This window comes from Sebastes umbrosus, chromosome 12 (assembly GCF_015220745.1).
Source record: "Sebastes umbrosus isolate fSebUmb1 chromosome 12, fSebUmb1.pri, whole genome shotgun sequence".
NCBI classification, from domain to species: domain Eukaryota; kingdom Metazoa; phylum Chordata; class Actinopteri; order Perciformes; family Sebastidae; genus Sebastes; species Sebastes umbrosus.
Genome location: NC_051280.1, coordinates 10,824,822 through 10,847,624, shown reverse-complemented (window position 1 = coordinate 10,847,624; position 22,803 = coordinate 10,824,822). Strand labels below are relative to the sequence as shown.

At 39.7% G+C, this 22,803-nt stretch overlaps 1 protein-coding gene across 7 annotated transcripts; it reads left to right on the top strand.

Annotated features, from left to right (window-relative positions):
- Positions 1-1,862: 1,862 nt before the first annotated feature.
- Positions 1,863-18,952, top strand: ranbp3b (RAN binding protein 3b). Of its 7 annotated transcripts, none has more exons than XM_037787311.1 (17): positions 1,865-2,004; positions 4,087-4,142; positions 4,301-4,337; positions 4,437-4,514; positions 4,624-4,695; positions 8,687-8,752; positions 8,957-9,049; positions 9,280-9,374; positions 9,742-9,861; positions 11,423-11,523; positions 11,627-11,702; positions 11,802-11,898; positions 13,482-13,606; positions 13,691-13,811; positions 15,150-15,292; positions 16,070-16,265; positions 17,766-18,952. In XM_037787311.1, exons 1-17 carry the CDS (start codon positions 1,983-1,985, stop codon positions 17,807-17,809), a joined length of 1,542 nt encoding a protein of 513 aa, XP_037643239.1. In that variant the 5' UTR covers positions 1,865-1,982; the 3' UTR covers positions 17,810-18,952. The 7 variants fall into 7 exon arrangements, with proteins under 7 accessions (XP_037643246.1, XP_037643243.1, XP_037643244.1 ...); XM_037787313.1 differs by having other exon boundaries at positions 1,909-2,004; positions 4,129-4,142; XM_037787312.1 differs by lacking the exon at positions 1,865-2,004 and adding an exon at positions 2,501-2,525.
- Positions 18,953-22,803: the final 3,851 nt, after the last annotated feature.

The window sequence follows — 22,803 nt, the reverse complement described above, 5'->3', positions numbered from 1 at the left end:
TCCCATATTATGCTAATTTTCAGGTTCATACTTGTATTTTGGGTTTCTAATAGAACATGTTTACATGCTGTAATGTACAAAAAACACATTATTCTCCTCGTACTGTCTGCCTGAATATGCCTGTATTTACCCTCTGTCTGAAACGCTCTGTTTAAGTGCATTTCAACGGAATTGCCACGGAATTGCGTCGCTAGGCAACAGTTTGGGTCCATGTTTACTTCCTGTCAGCTGATGTCATTCACATACACTGCAACAGGAAATAAACTGTGACACATTTAGAATATCTAAGTTTAAAACCGTGTAAAAACTAAATATTGTATATTTGTGACATCACAAATAGACAGAAATCCTAACGGCTTGTTTCAAACGCACAATTTCTGAATACGGGCTGTTTGAATTTCTCCATGGACTGAGTGTTTTGATACTTTCACAGTATTTTTATATCACTTAAAGGGACTGTTTATAACTTTTTAAGCGTATAAATGTACCGGGTCGGGACACATGCACACCCGCGTGTGGCCGGAGTCACTGCTCCTCTGCCTGCTTGCCTTCACTCACACCGCACGCGTTTTCGCTGTCTCGCTCCACCTCTAGACGTGAACGCGCGCTCACTCCACACTGTAGAAGAGTTAGTTTAGCTCTGAGAATATCTAGTGAATGTACAGTGGACGTTTGTGCAGAAATAAATGCTGCAGCTCCTCCAGACCAACAGAGGTTTCCCATGTCTTGTGAAGTGACGGGGCTCTGTAGCGAGAAACGTTATCAGCGGGGCTGAAGCAGGAAGAGAAACGTTACCGTCTCCGACCGGGTGCCGGTGTCTCCCTACGGGCGCGCTCGGAGGCGATAACGTTTCTCTTCCTGCTACAACCAGCAGGAAAAGCCAACACTAGTATCAGCAGTGATTCATGGAGAGACCTTCGTCTGGTCAGCTAACATTACTGCCAAGCAGCTGAAATATAGAGTGATATTGTGGTTTTAGCTGACGTGTGTCGCCTCACTGTTTTGAGCGATGCTCGTTCATGTATATTTAGAGCGAGCAAAAGCGCGAGCCCGACGCTGACTTTCGTTAACTTCACGGCCACAGGTGTCGCTGTTAACAAGCATTTCTGAAAGTTACAAATAGTCCCTTTAACCCTGCTTTATAATATAAAAGACATGACAATCTCACTTTTTTACAATATGGGGCCTTTAACCCTCCTGTTGTCTTCCCGTCAACCATGCAACTTTTGTCTTTTGTCTGGTTTGACTGTTTTTAAAGCATACATTATAAATTATCACCCAATTCTGTATAACATCTTTTTGGCCAACTTCATTCCAACTCATTACCACAAGTTTTACACTTTTTTTTGGGGAATTCATGGTCAATAAACCTAATTTATATGAAATTAAACCTAATTTTTTTTAGGAAAAAATGCCGAAATTATGAATTATTTGGACTATACACAAAATTGGAGGAATAATGTTGATGGATTATCACAGACCGGTATATGTCAAAGTTTAGTCAGAATATTACAAATATTATAATATTAAAAAAAAAAGTTTAATGACAGTGTGACAGTGTGTTTTTTGCAAAGACCATATAAGGGAACCATCCATGTAATTTTGAGGAAAATTAGGTGAAAGACATCCATATTTATGATATAATGAAGTTTGAAAACCGGTCAAATTTGACCCGAAGACAACAGGAGGGTTAAGGCTGGGTGAAACATGTGCTCCATTCAAAACATAAACACATGTAACAGGCATGGACAGACAGGATTTTGAGTTTGTGTTTTCCTGTCTGTTACAGTAGATAGTTCAGCGGGCTCTCACAGCTCAACGTGCTCAATGTTTCTCTCTCTGCTCTGAACACATCTCTCTGCTCTCGGCTCTCAGCTCTCTGAACACATCTCTCTGCTCTCGGCTCTCAGCTCTCTGAACACATCTCTCGGCTCTCTGGTTATCTGCGCGGTGGGTTGTGGGTGTGTGAGCGTCGAAGTAAAATGGCGGACTTGGCAAACGAAGGTGAGTAAGTGGCAGAGTGAAGAAAAACAATACAGCTTTATGTGCCCGCTGTAGACATATACCTGTACATTGTGTGCATATTCGATAACTGAAATAACACTGTGCTTGGCCTGAATGTGAATCGTGAGTTCGTGTAGTAAACAACGAGCTTCGCGGCGGTTTACAAGACTTACACTGTTAGCAGAGCAGGCTAACAATGCTAACTGGTTGGGATGTGGGTAATACCTGGAATGGCCTCGGAACGCCCTCGAGACGCTGCCTGACTCCGAGCTGGCTTAGCTCCTCGCGCTAGCACCCGGCTATTTATAGGCTGTGTGTTTGGCCAAACATGTAATGTGGACAGAAACCAAAGCTTGTTAGGCCCAAAGAGGAGAAGTAACAACGCTATTAAACGTGTGTTTTAATTGATATGACTCGTTTATAGCTCGGCATCCTGCTTGTTTAGTGGAGTTAGCGCTCAGCTGCAGGATCATTTAGGCGCGCAGAGAGAAAAGCGTCACGTTAAGAGACAATGCTTTGGTGTAATCACTGCTTCCTTTACATTCTCCACTTTATTACTTATGCTCGTTATTATGTTGTGAGATTGTAGTGAGATTGTTGGTGGTTATTGCTTGTCAAGCGAGATGACTCATGCGGGATGGAGCGCATTAGTAGGCTAGTAAGCTAAGCTACGTCCGGGGCTTTAGGGAAAACAACCGGTGGTGGGCGCCGTCTATGTGCTGGGCCGGGTCAGATAGTGTAAATGCTAGCTGGTTATCATAAGCCGGGAGCATCTCGGTTTCTGCAGTGAATATCAGTGTTGCATCAGTGCCGGCATTTCTTACACTCATTAAGCCAAGACTGCAAGCTGCAGAAAGATACTGTTAATATAGGTCACACAGCATTTTCTTGCATCATATACACAAACAGCTAGTATGAGCCATGAGGGGTTGTGTGTTTGACATGTTGGTCCAGTAAACAATCCTTGGCAATGTGTGCATTGTTGACTATTATGGATATTTTACCGCATGTATGTGTTCATAACCCCGGCAAAAAAGGCTCACGACGATGCTACACCTGCTCAGTGTTACAGGCCCAACCCAGACAGACAGACAGAGGGAAACCTTTGTCTGCTAACGTTATAGGATTAGACATCTTACAGAGGTTACAGCGTGCAGGTAGACGAGTTAAGTGGCCTGAGGTGACCATGAAATCAGTAACCTGCCTGTGGATTGCTATTCTCGGTTAGGTATGATAATAGCTTCTATAGCAGCAGCAACATGGTGAGCTGAATAAAATCCCCTTTTTGATGACAAAAGTAGCTCCAGTTTGGCCTTGTGGATTGACTGGACATTTGATGGCTGTGTGATTACTGTGGTATTTACTTTATTGATTATTTTTTTTACATTGGTTCATATTGTTTGGTATTTGAGGATTGTTTCGTTTAGGTCAACACAATGTGATTTGTTTTTTCCTGGTGCTCTTAATAGGATTGCATAATTAACTCTATAGGTATAGTATGGTTAGGAGTGGATTTTCTTTTGACTGAAATTCAACATTGTTCAGCATTATAGAAATGTTTTTTCTGTAGTCACCTTGGTCAGAATGTTTTCACACTTTCCCTATTTTTACACTTATTTTTTGACTCAGCTAAATCTGACATATAAATAAACAGCGAATTGTTGTGTTTAGCCTCACTGAAGGCTTCACCAGAAGTATAAGGCAGGCAATAAGTTTGTGAACCAAAGCTTTTGTCTGCCATACTGTCTGTAAAATATAGGATGTCTAATATTTTGGATGACTTTTGGCATCATATGTTAATGCATGCAGTATGTATCACTGTGCATTGGAATTTGGTGTTTGATTTAGTGCTGGATGATTATGCTGCTGATTAGTACCAATGCACATAACCTTCTAGCTTTATCAACACTCATGCTGTCACTGGTTTTTTAGAGGAAAATCAAGGCCACAGATTCAGTAAGCTAGAGCCTTAGCTATATTTTGTGTTCTACTGTAAACCATGACGGAGAATCAAATAAATGGGATTGCTGTACACTTTTTAAGTTAGTGCTTGGATGACTAGCCTACATCTTCTCTTAACAGACAAGCCTGCCATAGCGCCACCTGTGTTTGTTTTCCAAAAAGATAAAGCACAGAAGGTAAGTCTCTCTATGTTATTCAAGAATTTATTGAGGCTGAAGCCATATTTTATCATTTTGCAGACTTTATTTATATTGATAATCAGTCTGGACAGCATTATTGAAAAGCACACATTGCAGAAGAGTTGTCGATCTCAAATCCTTCACTTCTCTTGCAGCGATCTGCAGATGGCTCAAGTGCAGAGGATGGAGAAGGTAATTCAAATGTCCAAACTGGCCACTTTCTTTGTTAATATTCAATTTCTCATATTATTTATTTGAACCGCAATATTAATATTTTGTTACCATTTTCAGATTCAGATAAAGACGAGGGAAGCTATTGCCCCCCTGTGAAAAGGGAAAGGACCTCATCGTTCCCACCCCCACATTCTGGTAAGGGCACGTGGTGACTAAGCAGAGCATTTGTTTTTTTCTTGGTTTTTGCTTGTGGTGTACACATTGATTTGTATGCTGAGTGCAATGCCTCTTCGCTACTTTGCAGTTCCCAAGAACAATGTATTCATGCCCTCAAGTTTCTGCCAGTCTCCAACTGGGAACTCTGACTCTGAGCCAGGTGAGGCATCTAGACCACCATTAGTTTCTCTTCACAGCTTAAAGCCCCCCTGCAGTAAAAATCTTAGTTTCAGGGGTCAAACATGTAATTCTTTACAACAATTTAAGGCAACAAACACAATAAATTGATTGGTAAACAAACTTTTGTTAGCCCGAGAATATGTAAGAACTTATTTTTGAACATGTGTTTATGTTTTCTAACATCATGACATCAATAGTTGCAAATAAGATGTCAGTGAAGTTTTGTGTATTCCCTGCCTGCAAATGCACCCATCCACTCTGACCAGCTCTAGTTAACTTGCATGTGGTAATTTTACTTCTGAGCTAGCCATTCAGGTATCTGCTGTGGAGGTCTGACGTTATTCATGGATTGAGGAAAAGAAGCAGTTAGAGAATGCAAAGCACAACTTCCATAGACAGCCAAAGTCCTCAGGCATGAGTGGCTTTTTTGCAGGAATGATTTTAAATGATAAGTGAATGTAGAACAAGAAATTTACTCTAAATTGCCTCCTTTATATGTTAGGGGTGTCACGATTCGATTTGACTTTCAATTTTAAGGCCATGATTCAATTCGATTTTCGATTTAAACATGCCATTGTTAGATTATAGAGTTTTGATTTGTAAAAATCAACAGACCATTGATTTTAAGTCCTGACAACTGTCATTTACACTTTCAAATTCTTCTTTAAAAAAGAGAACCAAACTCCCTTTTTATTTAGAAAGTGTAAAAATTAGACTACAACAGTCTACAATTTAAAAAGCTGCATCTTTTCAATATCAGTATCTGTGTGACCCACCTCAGTACAGAATCATTACAAAAACAAAACATAAATCCTTCCGCAGTGCATTACATGTGTGCTGTAATCTACAAAAATACGGTTTTGTTGTCATTTACTGTCGCGCTTGTTTCTCTCCCCTCTCTCTCCTCTGATAGCTGTTTGTCAGTGAGGGGAGGTGGAGCTTTGGACACAGTCTGTGTGTGCTGAGGGACGGTACTCGACAATCCCGCTAGCTTGTTGCTCCCGCTACCAATATCAGCTGCATCAAACAATCTTGAGCTGAAAATACGTGCATGTAGGCTGAAATTCAACGGTGGTGTTCTGTCGGGAGATGCAGTGACTTAACGTTAAACCGAGTAAGAGCTATGAGTAAGGAAAAAAACGAACTAAAGTCCGCTTTCCCGCTAGGCTAATTCATGCAGTGTAAAATGCCATAGGCATATGCAGGAAGTGCCCTGAGTATCGTACCCACATTTCCCATCATGCCTGCCTTGTCCCGAGTGCAGGACTGAGTAGATTTAAGTTTGCCGTTCTATGTTTCAAAATGCAAATTTTGATTTCCATGATTGAAATCATAAGTTAATTTAGATCGATTTCCGATTTAGAATTGAAATCATGACACCCCTATTATATGTAGTATTTGTCATATAGAATTACTAAAATGGAAGGAACTTACTGTGCCAGATCAGTGCAGTCAGGTTGGATATCGCTGTATCGGTTCAGGCTGTTACGTTTAGGTTCTGGTTGAGGTTATTTTGATAGTTTTTGGTTCTCCTCTTGTTCTGTCTATGGCTGCACCAATGGTCTGTGTCAATTTTGTCATGTGTTGCAACAAGAACATGCAGCAGAGAGATGATGATGAAGTCTATTTGTTGCATTTGTTTTGTAAGCTAATTGTCAGTATTATATGAAATAGAACAGGAGCTTCTCAAAATCCTCTGTAATTCAGCGGAGGCTTCTTCATTGTGGGAACCTTGTGACCATGCTGGTTCATAATGTAGTCCTGTTCTGGATTATGACTGTTTGAACTGCCAAGTTCAGATCAGAAACAAGTTCTGAGCTTACCAGCCAAATTTATGATGCCAGTTTGGGAACAAGTTGAGCTTGATATTGGTAATGGCATAGGTTTCATTATTACAATGAGCCATAATGTTATGTGCTGTAGTTGACTGCTCTGTAGTGCCACTGAACATGTAAAATCAATGGTATGAGGGATTATAAAACAGTTGTGTTTTGTTTTGGTGGGCTGCTGTGCCTTATTCTGTATAGACCTTACATATATAATGGCTGCCCCCAGATTAGTTCATTTGTATTTGAGAGAAAGCCTTTCTGTCTCTTTTAAAATAGGAATAAAATATAACATTGAGTTTGGGTCTCAAATTTGGCAGTACAAGTCGGCAGTTAAGTTGAGTTACGTCCTAAAGATTCATATACAGAATTGGTTTGGGTCTCAGTTCCACGCTTGTGCAGACTATTTGCTGAGGTTTGGAACCCCCTGTGTGTCTAACATACAGTATTTATCATATCGCAGTTGGTAGCATGCTGTTGATCATCTCTGGTAGAATATTTGTTATAGTTCACCATGTGCATTTCATTGGAGGGAGTAATACAAAACTGAAATCACACAGTTGCTTAAATTATCAGAATCAGCTTTATTAGCCAGTTATTATTTTGCCCTCAACATATAAATACAGCTAAAAACAAGGACAATAAACTAGCTGAACAAGGGTAAACATAAACATGTAGCTATTATTTACATATCAGTAGGTGACAGGAGATAAATAAATATATAAAAAAAGAATATATGTAAATAATACAACAAGGAACAACAACATACAATGTCTATAAGTCAGACTGTTTCTGTAATTATGACTGCAGTGGGACTTTAACAAAAATGTATGTGCTTTTTTGTAAATTATTTAAAGGAGCGGTGTGTGACAATTATGAGGATCTATTGCCAGAAATGGAATATAATATTAATAAGTATGTTTCTTTAGTGTATAATCACCTGAAAATAAAAATCGTTGTGTTTTTCGTTACGTTAGAATGAGTAGTTAATATCTACATACGCAGCGGGTCCTCTTCACGGAGTCCGCCATGTTGCCCCGCTATGTTTCAACAGTAGCCCAGAACGGACAAACCAAACACTGTTAACTTGTCCTGCTTGGGCCGGAGTCGATAATGTTACTTGCTCCCGTCGCCGCCACTCTCTCTCTCGCTTCACCACTCACTTCCCACTTATACACATACTCTAAGCACTCTACTCTTACAATAACTGGCTCCAGAGAGGGCCATTTGCATTTTCACGGCGGCAACCGTAGCAATCCTACACGCTTGGCACACGGGGGAAGTTGTAATCTGCAACCTCACCGCTAGATACCGCAAGATCCTACACACTGTTCCTTTAAAAGTGTACATTTTCTGTTAATATGTCTTATTCAATTTTTGATTGGGATTTTGATTTGATTGTTTAAATTCTTATCACCAGTTTTATTGAGTTGGCAGGGTTGATGTCACCAGTTAACACAGCTTTACAGAGAATACAGGGTATCCATTTGAACAAACTGGGCATAATTAATAACTATTTTCAGCATATTGCATAAAGCCCTTATTTGGAAGTGAAAACAAAGATGTGCACACTAGAAATCAAACACTGACATATAGAACTAAAGTAAGTATGGCAGGTCCGATGTACTATACTGTACTGTTCGTTTCGCTAATTTGATTAAATTGGACTCTTTTGCTTTTGTAGTTGCCTTTTCCCATTGAACAGCTGTGTCTAGTGCGCCTCCATGTCCTAAGAATTATGTTGGTTAGTAAAATATAATAAGGCTCCGGTTGTAAAAAAAAAAAGAGAGATTTTGTTTAAATTGATGTTCACTGGACATGGTAATGATCTCATAAATGTTGATGAAAAAGAGAATGCCGTTTTTACAAGTGGTTTCTGCTTTAGCACTGATTAGGGCCAGGTCATGTCAGGCTAATAAAGCCACTGAGATGGAGAGTCATATGTAGAAATAGATCAGAGGCCCTAGAGCCCGCCATGTAACTGCACAGGAGTTGATTGCGACACAACTCTCGAGGCTCTACAAGGGTTACTGTGGCAACGGGCCCTGTGGTTAGAAAGGTGCAAAGACAGAAGGAATGCACGCTTTCTAAGTTGTATAAGATCTTTTTTTAATGTCTGCCTTCTCTTGTGCTCCGTCTCACCAGAGGAGAAGCCTGTCGGATTCCGTTTAAAGCCACCAACTCTCATACATGGACAGGCACCAAGTTCAGGTTGGTGTTTGAGGTTGTGAGCCTTCATCTTTTTCTCACCCTGACTTGATTGAAATGGAAAAAAGACTTGAACTTGAACCCAGACTTGCACCCTTTTTATATGACCCCTCTTAGAAATGGAAATGGTACATCTAGACTTGAACATGTAGACCCAGAACATCTCATTGTGTTCAAAAAGTATGAGACAAGTTGGCTCTGTTGCAGGCGTCCCAAGTCAGAAACCCAAGGAGCAGCAACGCAGTGTCCTCCGCCCTGCAGTTCTCCAGGCGCCGCCCTCTAAATCACATATAGAGTCCAGTGAGTGCAGCTTGGAGTCACCTGCACTCATTAGTTGATACTTATAAAACATTCTGAAATATCATTAAAATCTTCTTTGTCTGATAATTAATTCAACTTTGAATAATGATAACTTGCATAGTGCAAGTGCAAAGTGTGTTTTCGGCATGTGCCTAACAGGCTAAATTTCCTTTGGGACAGTAAAAAAAAAAAAAGTAAATTATCTTTGTCCTTTCTGTCTGTTCATTTAGATTCCAGTTGTGGAACCAACGGTGTGAAAAAGTCAACAGATGGGGGCTCTGGGACCCAGTCCCTCTTCCTGAACAACACAGAGCACAGGTCACAGGTGAGGAGTGGCTAAATCTGCCTGTTATAATAAGGGCTTGGTATTGATGAACAATGGCAGTTAGTTCAGTACGGGCTTTGTTTACGGCATTGGAAAGAAAAGTGTGAAAAAGCATTAACCTGTAGGTTATTTACAGAAAATTTGTGTTTATTTCCGTGCCCCTGTGTAATGAGGAAGTATATTGAATCTGTTAGGCAAATGTTGGATATCAAAAGATTCCCTGTATTGCAAGTGGAATTTGTCAGTAAAAGTTGCTTTTATTCAATTCAGAGCAATGTTAGAAACATTGTTGTTAGAACTGGCATTGTATAACAAAATACGGACAAATGTAAAGTTGACCTTGGTGCTTTTTTTGTTCCCGTTTCAGAAACATGAAAATGAGGAAGATGGAGCAAGTGGTAACAAAGACGGAGACGAAAGAGAGAAGAAGGAGACGGATGTAGCAATATCGTTTGTGTTTGGTCAGAATATCAAAGACAGAGCGAAGGTGGGTTGTTTTCCACTTGTCTTACACCTGTTTAACATAGTGAGCGTGCAAACTTGAGGCGAGAATGTGTGACAAACAAAAACAGAAATGCACAGTTAAATGTGGCAGACGGAGGAGAGGCTATTACACATTTGAGATGATACTGTGAATAATGGGTTGCCTTGTTGTAGTCTACATTTTATGTTTAATTTGTGACTTTTAAAGGTCCAGTGTGTAGGATTTAGTGACATCTCAGGGTTCAACTTTAATGTTTTTTTCACTTGTAGGTTAGAAATATACTTGCCCAAAGTAAATTTTACTTGCCCCTATTGAAATTATCAGCTCTTGTTATGGCAGCCACGTTTTTTTACGCCTTGCTCTCAAACTTGAAGCTAACTGTGCAATACATAGTTGGAGTTTCGCCCACGTCCTGTAACGCCACCTAACTAAACTCCTTCCAGCTTCCAGGATAATTGAAATGCTCGTTTGCGTATTTTATGATGTCATCACACTAAAAAAACGAAACAAACCTCTGGGTATCTCAGGAGACACAACATTCACCGCCTCGGTTATTGCAACCCGAGACTCCTTTCCTTATAAAGAGAAATGGGGGCGTGGCAGTATGCTGATTTCAAATAGCGGGCACGTACCTTTCAATTTAGAATGATTCTGATTCACTAACATACGCACGGTGGTAAGAACAAAATTGGCCGGTGTGCATGTGTCATGAATCCGACGGTAATTTTGTGTGCAAAGCAAGAACATTTCTACGCACATATTAGTGAATGAGGCCCAATGTGTTTATCTTTTTAACCTCTTACCTGATCAGGTAAGTTGCTAGATTTACTAGCCAGACGTGGCATTTTACTATCCATGAGCAATGGGGAAATCCTTATTTTTGAGCCCTTCATCTAGCAATGAGGTTGCCGTTTACAACGAAAACCTCCGCTCACCCCTCCCTTTTCAAGCGTATCGAAGAACCTATGGTGGCCTTAAGGTAATGTGAAAATTACATTACTAATGTAAAAGAGGCCCTCTCTAGAGCCAGTGTTTGGTTTGTTCGTTCTGGGCTACTGGTGAAACATGGTGAACTCCGTGAAGAAGTCCCGCTCCCTATCTAGATATAAATGGCTCATTCTAAGTTAGCGAAAACACAATGATTCTTAGTTTCAGGTGAATATACACTAATGAATACTTAGTTATGAATATTATATTCTATTTCTGCCAATAAATCCCTCTTAATCCCACACACTGGCCCTTGAAGCATTTCCATATTAACACTACGTCAAGGGTATCAGTTCCCTTGCTAAGAGAATTTCCTGTAATGTTTTGTGACTCAAGTTCCTGATAAGAGGTGCATTTCCTGTGGTGTTTTGTCCGATATTATTTTGTATAATTTTGTGGTCCGTCTGAGACTGTTGTGGCGGGAATGTTTGGACAAGATTTTGGAAACGGTTACTCATTTACTATGCGAAATGTTAGTCAGGAGTTTTATTAATGTAGATTTGTAGAAGTTTTTTGGTCTTTAAGTTTGGGTCATTTCTTTAAGCATAACTCCAAATGTACCACCTTTTTTTTCTAGTTGGAGGAGAACAGTACAGAAGGCAAGTCAAAGGATGGTGTGCCACTGGACTCTCAATCAGAGGCCACTAATTATTTCTTACAGTACATCTCTACCCCAAGGTAATGTAAATGTGTCCTTCAAGTATTTTTAGCAACTCCTCTTCATTCATTTTTAACTTCCATCAACTCACTGTTTTGTTTTTTTTATTCCCTGTCCTTTCAGTTCAAACAATGCCACAAACAGTACAGACAGTGGGGCAAAATTTGTTTTTGGGCAGAACATGTCTGAGCGAGTTCTGGTGAGTTGATGCAACCTGTTGTACAGTGAGTCTGCCATATTGGAAAACGTGGAAAAGGTGATGAACCAGTTCCAACAATCAACTTTGTTCTGTTTTCAGAGTCCCCCGAAGGGCGAGTCCTCAGGTGATGAAAATAAAGAAGTTACAGCTGCCCCTGTTTCAGAGCCCTCATCACAGGAAGCCACCCCAGAGAAGGGTAAAAACACAAACCCCACTGATTACTGAAAGTGTTTGATGTTTGGCTTGTCCACTAATAGATGCAAGAGAGATGCTTGGCTGCACTCCAGTGATAACTACACACAACAAAAGCAAGACCTGGGATGGTTAAATAAGCGTTTCAACAGAAACGAGACATTGAAATTATAATTCTAACAGAAATATTCACTGAAATATGTGTTTATCTATTCAACATGTTGGGAACTAGTGTTTGATTAGCACATTATTACAAATTAGGACTGGGCAATTCATAAAATGTTATTTTCAATTGCGATTTTGGCATCTAACGTTGATGAAAATAAGATAACCGAGATAAAAACATTATTATGCCACATTCCGTTTTGTAATGATGCTCTCGTTTTGTCTCGTGTTATAAAGCCAGCGCACCCCTTTTCTTTACAGTGGTGCGTTTTTGCCGCGTTCAGACAGTCAGGGACGGCTTACTTGTGTGGGAGGATCCCCTCGTGGGACCTTTCCCCCTGGCGCTAGCTGGGCCTCACCTGGTGCATTTCCTCTGTGGCGGTTCGCCCTGACCGGTTTTAGGTCGGCTTGGAAAGGCCCGGGGTGAAGGTGGCTCGTGGATCCGTCCTTGAGCTTTACAGCACCCCTCGCCTGGTCTTCGCCGCTTCCCAGGCCGTGGACTTAGTGCTCACTGTGCCCTCTCTCCCTGCGGGGAGGGACGGGGCCCTCTAATCCCGATGCGATTGTCAACCGGGGTGGACTGTCCTTATTGCTTGGTCTGCGACAATGTCGGCAACCCATCCAAACCGTCTTGACTTTTTTAAATGATGATTTAATTGTTTCATAGAGTTCTTCATAAATAAAGCCTCTTTTGCTCGCAAAGTACACCAAATTGATGCATTTAACTTTAAAATGTAAAAAGTTCTCTATCAAAATGCATGATGTTTCCAAAGTCAATGAGTAATTGTGTTAAATAATCGTAATCTCAATACTGACCAAAATAATCGTGACTATGATTTTTGCCATAATCGAGCATCTTTTGTTTATTTATTTATTATTATTATTTTAGAGAATGGCATGTATTTTATTTGGTTTCATGAACTCTTACTTTATAACCAAGGTCATTGTGTTAACACAAATTGGCAGTAGTCAGTTATTTTAAGGCCTAAACATAAAAGGCTACATCACTGAGTGAGATAATACTGTACATACATTTTTGTGGTTTGACGGTATGTTTCAGTGACTGTCCTCTTTGTCCAATGACAATGAAACGACATTGAGCATTTCATAGCTGCTGCGTGCTCCGGCATTCGTTAATATGAGCTGAGAGCTGCAGCGGCTCTTCTCTGCAAATGATCTTCAGCGGCCTGTACAGCACCTGTGTTAAGTGATGGAGTGACAGCCTGGGTCCTTCATTATCACGCTTCAGCACTGGATTGTCCAAAAATTTTTGCAGAGAATGTTGTTTTTGTGTCAATGCAAGACGATATGGGTGTGAGAGGAGACTCTCTCACTGACACATCAGTATTTGATAAAAAATCTCAGTAACACAATAACTCCAGCTAGGTGCAGATTTCTCACCACTGTATTTTATCTCGCCAGTGAACAGCGTGTCAGAGTCTTTGGAGGAGTCTGCAGCAGCTTACACCAAAGCCACAGCCAAGAAGTGCATCTTAGAGAAAGTCGACGTCAAAACTGGAGAGGAATCAGAAAGCAATGTTTTACAGGTAGAAGGCACTCGATTCAACACATGCAGTAAATTGATGTGTTAGAAAGCAATACAATTCTTGTTTTTGTCACTCTCTTTTCAGATGCAGTGCAAGTTATATGTTTTTGAGAAGACTGCTCAGTCGTGGATAGAGAGAGGTCGAGGTTTGCTGAGGCTCAACGACATGGCATCAACAGACGATGGCACGCTACAGTCCCGTTTAGGTAAGCACACCTGCTGAACTTCTTGGGGGTTAAAAATGTAAATAAACATCTGACTGTTAAGAATGTGCACAGCTCCAGATTTATATGATTCATTGATCAGGGCATAGTTTGATTGCAAAATTGAATGCTCATGTTTGTTTGTATTGATATGGGATGAGTTAGCGATAACATGCTCAGTAAAAAATATACCAATGGTTCTTAGTTGTGGGTTCCAACGCCATAATTATTGCAATACCTGACATTGAACACAAGGGGGAGCCCATTCCTGTGCTATACACTTCTGTGGAGTAGGCACCACAACATGCTGTTAAATGCACTGTAATACACTGTATATACGTGGAGTACGGTGTGTTTTGTCATCAAAGAAAGAGAATTATAATAAAAGATAAAGCACCTTTTTTACTGAAAGTTTAGATTTTTGCTTTTTATTTCAAAAAGGGATGTTTTGCATCACAACACTATTTCAGAAACTTACCTACATCCAATTTCTTCAGGTACCTACAAGAGAAACTATATCAAACAACACTTGCCAGACTTTACCACCTCAGAACCAGATAAACTGGATTTTTGCTTGAAGTATATTTCCAGCCTTAAAAACTTTCATATATGAAACTGCAAAGGATGAACTCTCCTTCCACAGAAACCATCAAACAAGCATGGGGAAAAATAACTGGGTGGGGAGATATCTGGAGACATCTGGGATGATCTACATTATGTACATACATGCTCTATAAATGGCAGACAAAGCTTAATTCAATTTAAGGTACTGCATAGAAAAAATGGTGTGGAGTTTACTTTTTGAGTAATACAGCCTGAGTTATCATCACAGTGTGATAGGTGTAATTTTGCAGAGGGCACCTTGTTACATAGTTTGGCCTGCTGTCCAAAGCTGATCAAATACTGGGAGGACATTTTCAGCATCTTTTCCAAAGTAGTAGGTCTGACATTATGTATACAAAACCGCAGTCTTGGAAAGGGAGGAGTGAGTGGAGGGGTACTCATTTGGTTGCAGTCTGCAACCACACCACTAGATGCTGCCAAATCCTACACACTGTACCTTTTTAAGGAATTCTCAAAGACAATTTATTGCTTATGGCCTTATAACTGCGAAGAAAGTTCTGCTTCAGCATTGGAAAACACCAGAAACCCCCTCAGTACAGCACTGGCTTAAAGGACCAGTTTGTATGATTTAGTGGCATCTAGTGGTTGCCACCAACTGAATACCAAACCTGACTATTCTTCTGACCTCCCCGGAGGATTTGGACTAAAATGACATACTTACCTCACACTGTACTTCATTGCGGTTGTGTGTGTGTTTTTGTTTTTAAACTCTTCCAGTGATGAGGACCCAGGGCAGCCTCCGGTTGATCCTCAACACTAAACTTTGGGCCCAGATGCAGGTGGACAAGGCCAGCGAGAAGAGTGTACGAATCACTGCCATGGACACAGAGGACCAGGGGGTCAAGGTCTTCCTAATATCGGTATGTATCGTCAAACATTATACTAGAGTTGTACAATATTTTTTCCAATCTTGGGGAAAATTTACACGTATGCAATAAGACAAACATCTCCTTGTAAACAAATGCGGGTTATTTTTTATAGCTGTAGAATATCACTACCAGATGCTTCAATTAAGTAAAGCACAGACATCTGGTTATATCTCAGTTTCAGCACAAACAGGGCAGAAACTCAATGCTTTCTCATAATTCAACTGCTGCCACTGTTAATACTTCTTGACAAGACATCGTCAGCCAGATATCTGCAGGCAACTGGCTAGTTAGTGTTAGCTACCCAGCTATGGGAAGTGACGGAGCTTAAAAAGTCGAATTTGGTTTGGTTAATGCTCTTCCTCCATATATACCAGTTCTCTTGATGAAATCAAGATGATGAACATTTCCACAGCACTAATTCCATCTATACGACAACATAGTTACACAATACTCAACCCTTTGTTTTGATTTTTAACACAAGTACTACTCTCATTCACTTATATATTTCAGTTGGTGCCAAGTTTCTGTTAATGAAATTCAAAACTTCCTGCACAAATCTTTCACATTAAAAGCCTCCCAGTGGCTGAAAGGGCATAATCTATATTTCAGGCGGGCTTTTAATGTGAAACATCTACATGGAGAGTTGAGTTGTACTCCAGGTCTGCAGTTGACGCCAACAGCGTCATATAATATGTATGAATGTTGATTTTTTTTTTTTGTTCTCTCAATGTGCTGAGTGGTCTCTCCCTATGTCTCTCTACTCTTCAGGGTAGCTCTAAGGACATAGGTCAGCTGGCTGCAGCGTTACATCACCGTATCTTAGCCCTGAAGAGCAGGGCGGATCAGGAGCCCGAGACCCCAACAACAACCATCCCTGACACCGATGTACCGCAGTCCAACGAGGACGACAGCGACGAGGAAGACAATGCCTCTGCCTCAGCTTCAGCCTCCACTCCTGCTACGAGTCAGTGATTTTTATTGTTAATGTGCATGTTTCAACATTCCCTGGTTTACTTGCTCTTAAAGGAACAGCTTGTAACATTTAGGGGGATCTATTAGCAGAAATGGAATATAATATTCAGAACTATGTTTTCATTAGTGTATAATCACCTGAAACTAAGAATCATTGTGTTCGTTAGCTTAGAATGAGCCCTTCATATTTATAGGGTGCTGGTTCTCTTCACAGAGTCCTCCATGTTTCTACAGTAGCTCAGAATGGACAAACCAAACACGGGCTCTAGAGAGAGCTTTTTATGTTACCTGAAGTACACCGTGGTTCTCCGACACACTTGTGAAACTGCAATAATGTGAGCCACTGAGTGCAAAACTGTGGTACCACCGGGCGCCATCTGACTTCCATTGCTCCTAAAGTAGTGTTATCATGGTAAGGATGGTCTCTATGTGGAAAGGGAGGAGTGAGCAGAGTAGGGATGTCACAGTACCAGAAATCTAGTAGTCGATACCAATACCAGTGAATTTACACTATTCTCGATACCAATTCGGTACCACGGTAAAAAAAAACAATAAATCCCGTGTAATTCAACACGCACTCCTTTATTAAAACATTTGAACATTACAAAAAACAGGCATGTAGCCTTAAAGTAATAAATAAAAAGAAACGTCTAATAACATTGCAAAAACAGAACAGAGGCATGTAGCCTTCAAGTATTTAAAACAAACAGTATTGTCTGGATGTCTGTCTTTGAGGTGCTTTGCTAAATTGGAAGTATTTCCTCCTTTGGAAAGAAAAGTATGACGGCACCGTTACTGCACCGCATACTGGTTTTTGCAAATCTATTGTAACGTTGCGTGTGGCTAACTTGTAGAAGAAGGGAGACTGGAAACGGTTCCTCTTTTGCACTCAACAGAGCCGGATTTATTCCCTGCCGCAGCTCACAAACTACCTGGAGTTGGAGGTGTGTCGAAAAATAATAACAACTGGCCAGTCGGTTGCTTGGCGTTTTCGCTCTCGTTCATTGCACGTATCTTGGCTAACTAGCCAGCTGGCATCTTTCACGTCTCGTGTTGTTGTTTTTTCCGTGCTGTTACGGCGTTCTTCGTCTTCCTTCATTTCACGGTAGATGAGAACACTTTTAAGTGTATACTGCCCCCATTAGATCCGGAAGAATCGCATCTCCAGTACCTCCGCTCCGGTACCAAAAAACATTACAGGCATCGTTCGGTACCGAAGAAAACGAGTACCATCACATTTTTAGAATTTTGGTACCGAAGTATCGGTCCTCGTGACGTCCCTAGAGCAGAGGGGTACTTAGTTGGTTGCATTCTGCCACCGCACCACTAGATATCACCAATCCTACACACTGTACCTTTAAAACCAAATGAAAGTCATGATTTGGAGTGTTTGTGGGTTTTATTGCTGCTTTGTGCTTGTTTTGTGATGTATATATTTAGCCCACTCGCTTACAAAGCCCTTGTCAACCTGCTGTCACTTTCCTTCCTGCAGGTAATTCAGAGGGAGGAGAGGGCCAGGCAGCAGGAAGCACATAGCGCTCTCTCTTGGACAGCCTGCTAAGATGCTGCCGTTGAGGCATTTTTGCTGTAGGCATCTCCATGGACACCCCTTGACCAACATGGGTCCTCCAGACCAGTACTTTTGGATATTAGAAGTCTAGCTCCAGGAAATAACCCCTTGTGCCGGAGTGTCTCACCCAACTCGTGCAGTTCATCTTCTCTGCATTCAGCGTAATATCTGGAGTCGTTTCTTCCCTCCCTCTCCTGTTTTGTGTTTTATTTTTGTTTTCGAGTATTTTTTTCCTCTCCCCGATAGCAAAAATAAAGACTTCAAAGCTTTGGTTTGGGACTTTTCTGCTCATCATATTGATGAGTGTAAGGGTGTTTTCCTCTACATTTTAAAGTATGGCACATGTTAAGACTGCAGTTTCTACTTTGGGACCTTTTTACTCACTCTACAGCCCGTACCTCTGGACGCCACACATCCAGAGGAGCTTCATTCACATTGTATTTGACTAGTCATCAGTCAGTTGTTCCTACATTGAGTCCAACCTTCCTCCAACCTCCCCCCCCATCCCAACCAGTCTGTGCGTTAGGTTTTGGCAAATGTAATTTATTTTGGAACACATCTCAACACATTATGTGCGGTTTGTAATGGCTAGCCAAGACCACTCAAGTTGTCATTAATAGCAGTTTCTTATATTTCCTATTGACCTATATTATACAGAATAAAAGACTGAAACAATGCAGTTTCTGCTAATGTGAGTTAATGATGCGAGGACAAAACAGCAGAAGGATTCACCTCAAATTTGTCTCTAAATTAATAAGATGTGTTAGTCATTCACTTTGTGGGTTTTTTTATTTTTCCAAATCAAAATTAGCTCATCAGTCTACATTCTGCATGTAACTGTTATTTCCTTTTTTCTCTTCAGCATCCCAAGGGTTTACTGTGTTGATACATATTTTTATTTTGAAGCTATACAAACTTTTTATCCATTTTCATTTGGAAAACATGTTGGAATGAAGACTTAAGTTCATGTGTGGAAAATTTGAGTGATAACTCTTAATACCCTTTGAATGTCATGTACATTTGAATATATCATCATTTAGTAGCGCACCATGTTTTTCTCATCTCCTCCAACTACCCCCCTTTACAAAATAAACCATTTTGGACTTACATCTGGGATTTTTTCCTTCTGATACCTGATCTGATTTTCAGTGTAAGATCCAAACTTAAATCCAAATTTCAGAGCAAGACATCCTTAGAGTGTGGTATACTTTGACATTGATTGTTTCCTGTAGATGTATTAAATCAAAACAGCCAAAGAAAGGGAGAGCGGTTCATCTGTTTGGTATTCATGTGTTGGATCTGGCCTACAAGTTGATGTATGCTGTGCTCGGACTGCGTGTAGCAGGAATAGGGCCAAAACTTGCTTATAAAGTATTCATCACGCACAAGGGCATGAATTTTTGATGCATGTACCTATCAAAACAGCCCAACCAAATCATATACATCCAAACTAGGAACATAACTGCTGTTGCCCCCAAACTCTCCTTATCTGCCTTCCTGTGGTGACTCAGTAGGAAAGTATTATTCTGTGTCTCCCATAAATACGTGTAATGAAACAACAAACAAATTCTGACCTTTGATGTTGGGACAGTATAAAACAAATCTGCATAAGAAACCCAAAACATAGGTTCTTCCCCACTGATTTTTACAAACCTCTAGTTAAGTTAATTTAAATGCAACCCTTTTTTGAGTACAACAGGTGAAATGCACAACCAGGCAAGCAAACTTTATTTATACGCAGGACTTTCCTAAACAGAAGTGCTTTATGGGAAGAAGAACAGGGGAACAAAGGGTAGTGTCTAGAAGGTAACCCTCAAACTTGGCCTTAACCATCTCACAAGAGTTACCAAATTGTGGGTTACCTTCTAGACACGACCGGACAGATAGATAAAATAGAGAAGGCAATGAAGTGTACAACCCACAAAATACAATGTGTAAAAAAGAAAACAGAGTTTAGGAGAAGTGGTGGAAGAAGTACTCAGATCTTTTATTTAAGTAAAAGTAATGCATTCAAAATTGTACTTAAGTAAAAAGGTACTCACTATGCAGAATGGACCATTTTAGAATAATGTATGTTATTGATAAATTAATGTGTTCATCACTTTAATGTTGCAGTTGGTAAATGTGGAGCTGATCTTAATGACTTTATATACTGCTGGGTAGCTTGTGGAATTTATCTTGGTCTATTTATCTTGTCATTTATTTGATGTTATTAACCTGAATCTGCAAAGTAACTAAAGTTGCTGGATAAATGTAGTGGAATAAAAACTAAAATACTTCTCTCTGAGATGTAATGGAGTAAATTAGCAGAGAATGTAATTACTCAAGTAAAGTACAAGTACCCAAAAGCTGTACTTGACTAAATGTATTTACAGTAGTTACTTTCCACCACTGTCAAGGAAAAACAACAGCAACAGCATGATCACATTTCATTTTCAGCCCTGAACTTGAACAGCTAGAAGTCCCGGCTCTGGAGATGTGAGCCTCCTTCCAGTGGTCAGAGGGCACAACAACTCTTGTAAGTATGGCCATACTCTGTATGTCAAAAGTAAAAGCATGAATGACTTTTTTAAATAATAAGGCTGAAGGAAGGGTTTGAAATGTTAACTGGAAAAGGAGGACTGAATGAATGATTTCAAATGGAGCTCAAAATTTTGAGTTGGATTAAATTTAACCAAATTTTTGTTATAAGTGTTATGAGATCTTGTGTTTTTTTTTTCCCCAGGATGTCCTAGACTGAAGGCACAAGAACACTGCTGTCCCTGTACCGAAGGGACAAAGAAACTACTGTCAGTAACAAGTGGCAAGTATACCATGACATTTTGTATGACTTTTATAGCATACTGTACTATAACTTTTTATGACCTACTGTATGACATTTTTTTTTTACATTATTTGACATTCGATATGACAAACTATACTATAACTTTATTAGTTTTTAAATTACATACCATAATGTGACCCTTTCTTAGGGCTGTCAGTCGATTAAAATATTTAATCACAATTAATTGCATGATTGTCCACGATTAATCGCAAATTAATCAACTTTTTCAAATGTTTGAAATGTACCTTAAAGGGAGATTTGTCAAGCATGAATTACAATGAATTTTTTGACATTCTATACAATGACTTTTTTTTCGACACACTATATTACTTTTTATGACTTTTTTCGACACACTATAACTTTTATTTTTTCGACACACTATACTATGTCTTTTTCAACATACTATACTATGGCTTTTTTTTCGACATACTATACTACAAATGTTTTCGACATACTATAGTAGGACTTTTATTTTTTCAACATACTATACTAGGACTTTTTTTGACATACTATATTATGAATTCTAAAAAAAATTCGACATACTACAATATTAATTTTTTTCGACATACTTTACTGTGACTTATATTTTTTCGACATACTATACTATGACATTTTTTTCGACATACTATAGTATGTCTTTTTATCCACACACTATAATATGCCTTTTTTATTTTTTACGACATACTATAGCCTACTATGACTTTTAAAACTTTTTCAACATACTATACTATGACATTTTTTCAACATAGTATCACAGTAATAGCACATCTCTCACCCTGCCACAGTCTGCTTGTCCTCCTTCCCTCAGGGAGACGCTACAGGACTCTCCATTCCAGGACCAGCATGCTCAGGAATGGCTTTCTCCCCTCAGCTGACACCTTGCTGAACTCCACAGCAATCACACACACCGTCAATATTGCTCATACTGCTCATATTGTGCGTTTATGTATATACTGTATATATATATTTATAGTGAATTCATACCATTTATTATTTATTCCACATACAATATTTTATTTTGTATATATGCTGTACAAACTGCATTTAGTTGTCTCAGAACCTGTACCTGTGTGCAATGACAATAAAGTTTTAATCCAAAAATCTAATCCAATTGCATTTTTTAATGACATACTATGACTTACTATACTATGACTTTTTTTCAACATACTATACTATGACTTTTTTTTCGACAGTCTATACTATGATTTTTAATTTTTTCGACTTCAACATTATGATTTATTTAATTTTTTCGACATACTATACTATGACTTTTTTGAAATACTATTCTATGACTTTTAAAAAAATTTCGACGTACTATACTATTACTTTTCTCGACCCTTTATTTTTTGTCACACTATATTGTGACTTTTTTCGACATACTGTACTATTCCTTTTTTTTTGTTCAACATGCTATATTTCAACTTTTTTTCCACATACTATGGCTTGTTATTTTTTCGACATACTATACTATGACTTTAGTTGTCCACCAAAATCACCTGCACTAAAGCCGTCTACACATGATCAGTGTTAAAAATGCTCTGCGCTGGTTGTTTTACTGTTTTGAGAGCGGTGCCGCCCAACTAGGCGGAAGAGCTAGCCTTGGCGTGGCACACCGCTCCAAATTGCCGCCGAGCGCTGCTCTCAAAGTTTAAATTATTTCACCTTTGACCTCGGCTGCCGCTGACCTTTCAAAGTGCAACCAATGAGAACAGCTGCAATTGTTTTTGCCTAGAAACAGTGAATGGCATTCCTTGCGCTCTTTTTTAGGAGATATTTTACCTGCTGCCTCTGCAACACTCTGCGCCCTACCTTGTGGGGAGTGAAGACAGAACTAATTCCCGCAACACTTGCAAGGTGCCGCTAGATGCCATGCAACCAGTAGCTTTCAACAAGTTGTCATTCCTAACCTGACACACTTGTAACGCGGGCAAATACATTGCTTCATAGTGCTACTTGTGGTGTAAAACTCCACAGGGTATATGGAACAGTAAAAATGTTCTTTGTTGTAGTTGCCCAAATTAAATTCCTCTGTATCTGAACAGAATTAATTTGCATTGATTTTGGATCAAATGAATATTCAGACTGTGTTTTTCGGCTCTGTAAATGCAAATGACACGCTGTAGCAATGCATTACTT

What these genes read in the sequence shown, in the direction of transcription:
- ranbp3b (XM_037787311.1), top strand. Translation starts at nt 1,983, where the DNA reads ATGGCGGACTTGGCAAACGAAG. An exon ending in AAAAAGATAAAGCACAGAAG is followed by an intron (nt 4,143 to 4,300) that starts GTAAGTCTCTCT and finishes CTTCTCTTGCAG; the next exon opens with CGATCTGCAGATGGCTCAAG. An exon ending in GAACTCTGACTCTGAGCCAG is followed by an intron (nt 4,696 to 8,686) that starts GTGAGGCATCTA and finishes CCGTCTCACCAG; the next exon opens with AGGAGAAGCCTGTCGGATTC.